Source organism: Choristoneura fumiferana, chromosome 6 (assembly GCF_025370935.1).
Source record: "Choristoneura fumiferana chromosome 6, NRCan_CFum_1, whole genome shotgun sequence".
Taxonomy (NCBI): domain Eukaryota; kingdom Metazoa; phylum Arthropoda; class Insecta; order Lepidoptera; family Tortricidae; genus Choristoneura; species Choristoneura fumiferana.
Genome location: NC_133477.1, coordinates 3,048,656 through 3,057,720, shown reverse-complemented (window position 1 = coordinate 3,057,720; position 9,065 = coordinate 3,048,656). Strand labels below are relative to the sequence as shown.

Here is a 9,065-nt window from a genome sequence, read left to right as displayed (position 1 = left end):
TAACGGTAAATGAAAACGTTTCTAGACGCGGCCTCAACTCTTATATCGTTCAAAATATCATGGGACACTTGACACCAATTGACCCCAAACTAAGCCTTGTACTAAACTAGGCATAAACATAATATTCAAAATACTTTGCAATAACTTACATATTTAATCGTTCATAATCTTTCGAACAGTTCTTTTAAAAATATATATATTTATTTTTTTAACACACGAACACAAACATCACGCCTGTATTTCCAAATGGGGTAGGCCGTTAATTTTTTAACAATGTAACATAAGTATATACTTTAAGAGATATTTAAAAAACTAATAAATGATCATTCAAAATCAATAAAATATCTTTCATAATGTCAGTCGATGATGGTATACTTAGTTCCCATGAGACAGACAGTATTTCGATTATTTTTTAAATAATAAATGGCATCTGTCCGATGGGACAATTTTGCCAGCGTCAAGGTTGAGAGCTACATTTCCACGTTGAATGACAATGTTAGCATGTGTGTAGATAAGTAAGCATAAAGTTGGCTTTTTTGGGTTCCAAAGTCTGCTAAAAACACTGAGTTTTTCCATCACACATCCATCCGGCAATCTATTTAAGAGTCGAACTTTTCTTTTTGGGCGTACATTCACTGTTTTTTTTGTTAAATTGATTGAAAGATTTTTTTACACTTCCTATAAGATTCGTTTATATAATTATGGTTTATTAGCTGATAGAAAAGATACACATACAGAAACACTGGCCTAGTTAACCTAAGAATAAACAAGGCGCAAATTTTTCGAATAAACAATAAGTTATCTTTCGAAGGCGAAGACTATTCGATCTTTTAATTAAAAGTAACATAATTTTATCATTATTTAATAACAAAGCTAAGATAATTAGGTCAGGGGGTACTGACCTCCGAAAATACGTCTCAGTATAAGACTGATTCTTAAACAGACAGGAGTTTGAGCACAAATATCGTTAAAATGCGGTTGGAAATAGTAATTTTGGTATTAGGATGTTCGGTAAGTTTTTTTTATGATTTCCGTAACAATTAAAGTATTATGTGACGTATATTTGGTTACTAACCGTCCTGCTAATCAGTATGAGTTGTTTTTTACCTACAAGTATACTTTACGCTCAAAAATTGGATTTATTTGTGTTAAATTTGATTTGAATGGATCTTGTGAATAACGTCTGGGCTCTTTTTATTTCGCTTGCAGAATCGCGGTGTCAAATATTAAGTCTAGGAATATACAATTTTGCGTAATGTATTAGTTACCTATTGTTTTCTTTACACGACACAAAAAGCAACGCACACAATGATTATGAACCTGATAATTAACACTGAAAAATAAAACAATTTGTCCATTAACTATGAACAAAGTTAGCGGAAATTAAGAACAACACGGTTAAAAAAATAATTTTAAAGTAAAACAATCACAGCTTAGCAGCTTTACATTACATGTTAAAAAGCAATAGAATAGTCAATCTAAACTTAATCCATACTAATATTATAAATGCGAAAGTGTGTGTGTTTATATGTTTGTCCGTCTTTCACGTCGCAATAGATCGTCGATTTTTGGCATAGAGATAGTTTATGGGCCAGAGAGTTACATAGGCTACTTTTTATCCCAGAAAAATGCACAGTTCCCGAGGGAACAGCGCTCAATAACCAAATTCCACGTGGGTGAAGCCGCGGGCATAAGCTAGTAATTTACTATTATATCCGCATTAGTACGGAGCCCTATACTGCGACAGGCCCGACAGGCACTTGACCAGTTTTTTACTGATGTATACTGCGACAGGCCCGACAGCCACTTGACCAGTTTTTTACTGATGTTTACTGCGACAGGCCCGACAGCCACTTGACCAGTTTTTTACTGATGTTCACTGGGACAGGCCCGACAGCCACTTGACCAGTTTTTTACTGATGTATACTGCGACAGGCCCGACAGCCACTTGACCAGTTTTTTACTGATGTATACTGCGACAGGCCCGACAGCCACTTGACCAGTTTTTTACTGATGTATACTGCGACAGGCCCGACAGCCACTTGACCAGTTTTTTACTGATGTATACTGCGACAGGCCCGACAGCCACTTGACCAGTTTTTTACTGATGTATACTGCGACAGGCCCGACAGCCACTTGACCAGTTTTTTACCGATGTATACTGCGACAGGCCCGACAGCCACTTGACCAGTTTTTTACTGATGTATACTGCGACAGGCCCGACAGCCACTTGACCAGTTTTTTACTGATGTATACTGCGACAGGCCCGACAGCCACTTGACCAGTTTTTTACTGATGTATACTGCGACAGGCCCGACAGCCACTTGACCAGTTTTTTACTGATGTCAGCTTACTTCTCTTGCACAGTTGTCATCCGCCTTTGACTTGGGCAGCGTGATCACGGGTAACCGAATGGCAGGGGTGCCTCTGGGCAGATCGTTGGGGGATGGCGAGCCAGATGTGGAGGGTATTTGTGCCCAGTCCGGCATGGTCTGCCAGAACTGCACGCTTGCTGTCACTTGTGTGCTTCTACCCAGTGGCTGGTTGAAGGTGAGCATTTAAAAGGCAAACCTAGAATTCATCCCAGCCTATATTATGTCCCACTGCTGGGTACAGGCCTCGTCTCACAATGAGAGGGCTTATGGGCTGTAGTTCCCACGCGGGCCCAGTGCGGATTGGGAACATGAACATACTTAATTTTTTTGTTCAAATTTAAGTTCAAACAGAAGACAAAATATAGGTTGCTTGTGCCGCTGCCTGGTACCACTGGTACTGGGTAGCGTAGTGCAAGTATTTCCGCAAGCGGATAAACGTTCAATTTGTTTGAAGTTAACCAGGAGAACTTAAACAATCATAAAAATTCGAGAACCTTAAAACAAAAACACCGAAAAAGTATTTAGTTGCACCTTTTTCAGATCATTTTTAATCAGATTTTTTTTGTTACATGTTTAGATTAGAATTAGGTGATATTATAATTTACAAGTCTACGAAGTGTGATGCTACGGGCTTAGTGATTATGAAACTAACAAATTTCATTTTGAGTATATTGCATCAGTTTAACCCTTTTCCGGATCCCGCAAATTTAGATGTGCTACCACAAAATAAATCGTAGTTTTATGTTGTTTACCCATAGGTAAATAAAAAATATCGTAAAAAAGTGGTAGCTATAGGTATGCACTGTGCCTGGAAAAGGGTTAAGTTAAAATTAAAATAATTAAAGTAAAACAAACTTGCGATATTTTGCGTTATATGTCTGTTAGTCAGCTAGTCAAAGACGTTTCTTTAACTAATTATTGATCAAGGACTTTCATATCTCCTGTCCTAGGTGCCTCAAGAGTCTTGTGGCGTGGGTCTGACCTGCAACGCCCACCTCGGCTCCTGTACTGACCAACACGTGCCTGAATGTGACCCAGCAGCAAGTCAATTTGAGCATACATGTGAACAGGTACCTTTTTGCGTGATTAGCTATTCCCCGTAATTTATCCGCGGAATAGAAAGCTGTCATCGTCTTCAGCCAAAATATGTCCACCGCAGCAGGGCTACTACGAAACTCGAAGTTCGTGTCGTGCGGTCCCTCTGACACTTATACTATTTAATACGAGAGCGAGAGGGATACGATACGAACTTCGAGTTTCGAGTTTCGTAGTAGCCCTACTGGTCTGCCCAGAGAACAACACCATAACTGGCCCTGCACCACTGGCATCTAACGGACCTTCGTCAAATCATCAGACCACCATATACAGGCCTGCTTAGGCTTCGTCTGCCAGCACAGTCAAAGAAACTGAAACACCAGGGTGGAAACTTTTCATAATCTTTTAATAATTTTTGACTACGAAGCTTGAGGTCCCGGGTTCGATTCTCGACCGGGGCAGATATTTGTATGAATAATACGAATGTTTGTTCTCGGGTCTTGGATGTTTAATATGTGTTTAAGTATGTATTTATCTATATAAGTATGTAAAGCTTTGCTTAGTTTGGGACTTGGTCAATGGTGTGAAGTGTCCCATGATATTTAGTATTCTATTTAATCAATTTCGCTATATGTAAGTATAGATACCTATGCATAAAAGTAGCGAAGAAAAGAAATAGTTCGAATGAAAATTAAATTTAGATTTAGTGAATTTAAAAAAAATCGAGGTATATATTTCTCTTTTTAAAACACTTTCCTGTATGTAGTAAGCATGGCGCTACTTGCGTCTAATGTCACATGCAAGCATGTCTTTCTCTGTCTTATCTAGAATTTAAATCCTTTAGAACTCAGTTTTAAATAGAGGTAGCTTCAAAACTGTTTTTCCGTTCGACAACACTCATTATTAAGCTTTGATTTATAAAATAAAATAAGTTAATAAAAAATAATCAAATACTAATCTCTCCATACCTGTGTTTTCTGTACTGCTTACTATTGTGCTGGTGTTCAATGAAGAGTTATTTATTGTATTGTATACTGTATTCTATCTAGCGTTTTTGTATTGTATTCCAGCGTCGGTTGCAAGGCCGACATCTTGCAATATGTCTTGGTTACTGTTTTGTCTTTTTTTAAGTAAATCTTAAATGTCACGACCCGTGTGGTGTCGGGTTAGAATTACACCTCTTCCGTGGATGTCGTAAGAGGCGACTGAGGATATAGGTTAAGGTATACCGTAGGCGACAGGCTAGCAACCTGTCACTATTGTACCGTTTTTGTCAAACTTAAAACCTAAAATTGCTAAAAGTGGCTCCGAAGCGGTAACCTAACGTTTCGTGTGCTCTGCCTACCCCATTTGGGAATACTGGTACAGGCGTGATGTTTGTGTTGTGTTAAATGTCACGAATAAATGTTTTTCTTTCTTTTCTTTTCTTTTTATATTTTCTTTCTTTCTTTCTTCTCTTCTCACAGGTCGGCATATTCCCTGATGCTCACGACTGCCGCAAGTTCCACCTCTGCTCCCCACCAGAAGACGTGCCAGCGGGTAGACCCGCTGACCACCGAGCAGCACTCTGCCCCAGGCACTACGGCTACGATCCACAAACCGCTCAGTGCTCGGTAAGAACTATGGTCTTTTATTATGTACCCTGCCCTACCTCAAAATTCGCTTGTCTCACCCGTGAATCGAACCAGCTGAAAATTCAAAAAACAACGCTCTATCGATAAGGTTATTGTTCAAGATACAATCTCTAATAAACATTTGAGGAGATATACATAGAAGAACGGGAGTCACCGACGTAGTCAAGCGAATTAACCCATTGAAATGCCAATGGGCAGGCTATATAGCACAAAAAACCAAGATGGCCGCTGGGGCCGAAGACATCTTGAATGGAGACCGCGGATCGGCAAGCGCAGCGTAGGACGTCCACCAACAAGATGGACGGATGACCTGGTTAAAGCCGCGAGTTCACGGTGGATGCAGGCCGCTTACAACCGAAGCAACTTTAGGTTTATGGGGGAGACCTATGAGGCCTTTAGATCTATAATGATGATGATGATGAATAAACATGTAGTCTTTGCAATAAAATAAAAAACTTGAAATCTAACATTTATTTTATTAGTCATCAATTCTCAAACGAAGTACAAGAATTAATGACAATTTTTTGATTACTTAAAGAAAATCTTTGAATTCAGTTTTATTTCCTTCTAAAAATAAAAGAATGTTGCCCTGGAGTAAAATCAGCTACTTAACTAGAGGATTTATAGCAGTTTCCCTCCAGGGTCCCCATTTATAACTTACCTTTCTAAATTATAAATATATCGCACTCCTATATCAAGGGTGTACCTACTCATTACTTCATTTAAGTAAATGGTGGATTATTTTGAGTTGATATTCTCTTAATCTTGAATCGCCAAGTGACAACCGGATAGCCAAGCGGTTAGACAACCTGACTATGAAGCTTAAGGTCGTGTGTTCGATTCCCGGTCGGAGCAGATATTTATATAATACGAAAATTTGCTCTCGGGTTTGGAAGTTTAATATGTATTTATTTAAGTATGTATTTATCTATAGTAATAATATTTTTTATTTTTGACCAACTTGGATCATTGAGTTAATAATACGGTTGAAAAGACTAATGCTAGCGTTAGTTAAGACACACAGAAGGACGACTACAAATCTATGTAATTCTATGTAAGTATTTTTATCAGTTGCCTAGTTGTACAAGCTTTGCTAAGTTTGGGACTAGGTCAAATAGTGACCATTGTCCCATGATATTTACTATATGTATGAGTGCCGTGTGGTGTCGGTCGAGAATTACACCAACCCCTCTCTTCCCGTGGGTGTCGTAAGAGGCGACTAAGGGATAAACCGGAGGATGGGCAGCAGCGTCCTTCGTGAACTAGCGGGCCTAGCGTGGCGACTAAGGCATTCCCCCCCCCACCCCAAGGTACAAGATAAAAGAATACAAATGAACCCACGAAATAAGCCCAGACCCCTAGTCCCCGGTGGCCCTGCTATTCCTGGCTCCGTTACCGGCCCTGGTAACGGCGGGGCAGGGGATGCTATAGTGAATCACTGGCAGAGGCCCGGCTACCAAAAACGGCAGATCGCGGGATCGCGGTGGATGCGAAAAGCACAAGACTGGTCTGAGTGGAGAGCCTTGGGGGAGGCCTATGTCCAGCAGTGGGCGTCTTTCGGCTGACATGATGATGATGATTTACTATATGTACTAAATGTACCGCTGTATCACACATCCAGGTAATCCACAGCCAAATTACCTGCATTGCTTGGTACATTCCATATTAATCGCGGGAATCCCTCGGGAATGCCGCGCATTACCCGAACATGCCACTTGGCAAACTAGAGCACAACTAATCCGTGAACTTATACACTAATTAGCCAGAATATATGTACAGTAATCGAGGAACTGTTTGGCGAAATTCTCTCTAAAAGGCGTTCTTGAAATTCTAAACAATCCAAAATATTTACTGAATCACAAATAATTTAACAAGTGGTATGGCAAGTCACGATCTTTAATTTGGGACCCAATTAAGAAATATCTGTAATTTTGTATGACTATTCAAAGGATTTGGATTTGGAGGAAGGGCTCAAATTAACGCTCGTGACTGTATGTATGTAAACTCTTTTATTGTACAAAACAAGTGATCACATGGGCGTCGCTAGCTGGAACCAGGGAGGGGCAGCGCCCCCCCCCCGGATCCTATTTCCAATAAATACTTACAATTCATAATTTTCTTATTCTCCATATCAACTTCTGTACTTCGAAAGTAACTTTACCTCGAAAGGAAGAAACGAGACCCTTAAAAGGATCATTCTGTTATCCATCTGTCTGTCTGTCCGTCTGTCAAGATATTTTTTCTCAGAAACGCGTGAAGTTATCAAGCCGCAATTAATATCAAATACAGAGTCACACACCTTAACCCTTTTCCAGCCCCCGCGAATTTAGATGTGCTACCAGAAAAAAAAACATAGTTTTATGCTGTTTACCATTAAAAGATTAAGAGCATTTATACCTGCTGAGCTGGCAAAATGCATTTTTGTTAGTTTTTCTCGATTACTCCATAAAAATTTAATGAAAGTTAAAAATGTGGTCTGTTAGAACTGTTTTTAATATATAAGTTAATGAATTTACTACGATAATTATTTGTGATAGACTTTTATTTCCTTTAAAAACGAACAAATAACGGTTTTTAAAGAAAATAAAAGTCTATCACAGAGAATCTAATTTATTGAATCGTTTTCCAGATTGAGCTGCAGAAAGGGCAGTGTGAGCAAAAACCAGTGCCCTCATGCACCAAAGTCGGCCAGACCGGAGTCTTGCCTGCTGGTCCCAACCACTACTTCGTCTGCCTCATGAAGAACGGCCATCTCCACCCCCAAGTCTTCATCTGTCCCCACGGCTGGTTCTTCGTAGACGGCTTCTGCAGACCAGAACCCGGAATCGCTGTTGCTATTGAGCCGACGGAGGCAGTTGCCGAAAAGGAGAGTACACCCTTGCCTGATGTATATTGGAGAATGTCCAGTCTCTTCTCCACGGACCAACCGACCACTTACAAAGCGGATACGTTCTTAGCTGATAAGTTTAATCTGACCAATTATGAGACTGCTGACGACGGAGAACAAAGGGTTGACGAAGGGTCGTTTGAGAGTAACGAGTTTTGGTAAAAGTCACAGTTTACTTTACAGGGTAGTAAAAAAGTCCTGTACACTATAATTTAACCCATATTAAGGCTACCTATAATAATATGATAGAAGTGGAAAAAAAAATATATATGGAAGTTGAGTCACAAGAAGACTTATCTCCATACATTTTTTTATATAGAAGTACAATTTTTTTCACATGTATTGTATTAGTAATCGGTAGCCTTAATACATGTTTAATTATATATACCCAGTATGTATAACTATAGCATTTCTTGTTTTGTAAAGAAATATTAGTGTATATTTTTACAACTTGCGCTTTGAGAGTTCCGCAAAGCCGTAAACAATACCATTCTCGTATGGGACCCCTTTTCTTCGTTTTACCTGTATAACTGTTAAACTACCTACAAATCTCAATCTTGGAATTATAATAGAGGTTATTCTGTATATCGACAAATAATTAAAATCAGTCTAGCGCGAAACATTTAAACTTAGTAAGCATATTAAACTTGTACAGTATGTGTACGTTATTTGTTTTATTTCTTGTCTTAGCGGAAGTACATCATTACGTTACAAAGTTAAATTTCAACAGTTTATCTTTTAAGGTACTCGAGATACAGACCCTTAACAGACAGACAGACGAACAGCGAAGCTACAGTAATAAGATTCCTTTAGTCACTTTGGAAATGGAATTTTGACAAAAAAAATCGTTACTGAAATTGTGAATTACAGTTTGGGACTCGGTGCAAAACTCTATACTTAATACAAACAAGGCATTACTTATGCTGACCTTAAAGCATATTTTTTGTGCAACTCTCAATCAAGGAACATTTTATTTGCTAAAATCCAATTACTTAGTGCTTAATTTATTCCTATCCTAACAATGAACGAAGTAGTAAGATAAACAAAAGGATAATAAAAACATAATGGCTCTATCTAGAAACGATACGACTGAGTGACTGTGTAACTACTAGTGCCTGACCGAAATTAAGACTT

The 9,065-nt window shown here is 39.0% G+C and overlaps 1 protein-coding gene across 1 annotated transcript; it reads left to right on the top strand.

Annotated features, from left to right (window-relative positions):
* Positions 1 to 909: 909 nt before the first annotated feature.
* On the top strand, positions 910 to 8,595 carry LOC141428520 (uncharacterized). Its single transcript, XM_074088514.1, has 5 exons — positions 910 to 1,011; positions 2,368 to 2,550; positions 3,326 to 3,445; positions 4,877 to 5,023; positions 7,674 to 8,595. Exons 1-5 carry the CDS (start codon positions 973 to 975, stop codon positions 8,091 to 8,093), a joined length of 909 nt encoding a protein of 302 aa, XP_073944615.1. The 5' UTR covers positions 910 to 972; the 3' UTR covers positions 8,094 to 8,595.
* The last annotated feature ends 470 nt before the right edge of the window (positions 8,596 to 9,065 follow it).

Excerpts from the sequence above, each read along its gene's own strand:
- LOC141428520 (XM_074088514.1), top strand. The coding sequence starts at position 973 with ATGCGGTTGGAAATAGTAATTTTGGTATTAGGATGTTCG. Across the intron at positions 3,446-4,876 it reads TTGAGCATACATGTGAACAG|GTCGGCATATTCCCTGATGC; the intron begins GTACCTTTTTGC and ends CTCTTCTCACAG. Across the intron at positions 5,024-7,673 it reads CACAAACCGCTCAGTGCTCG|ATTGAGCTGCAGAAAGGGCA; the intron begins GTAAGAACTATG and ends ATCGTTTTCCAG.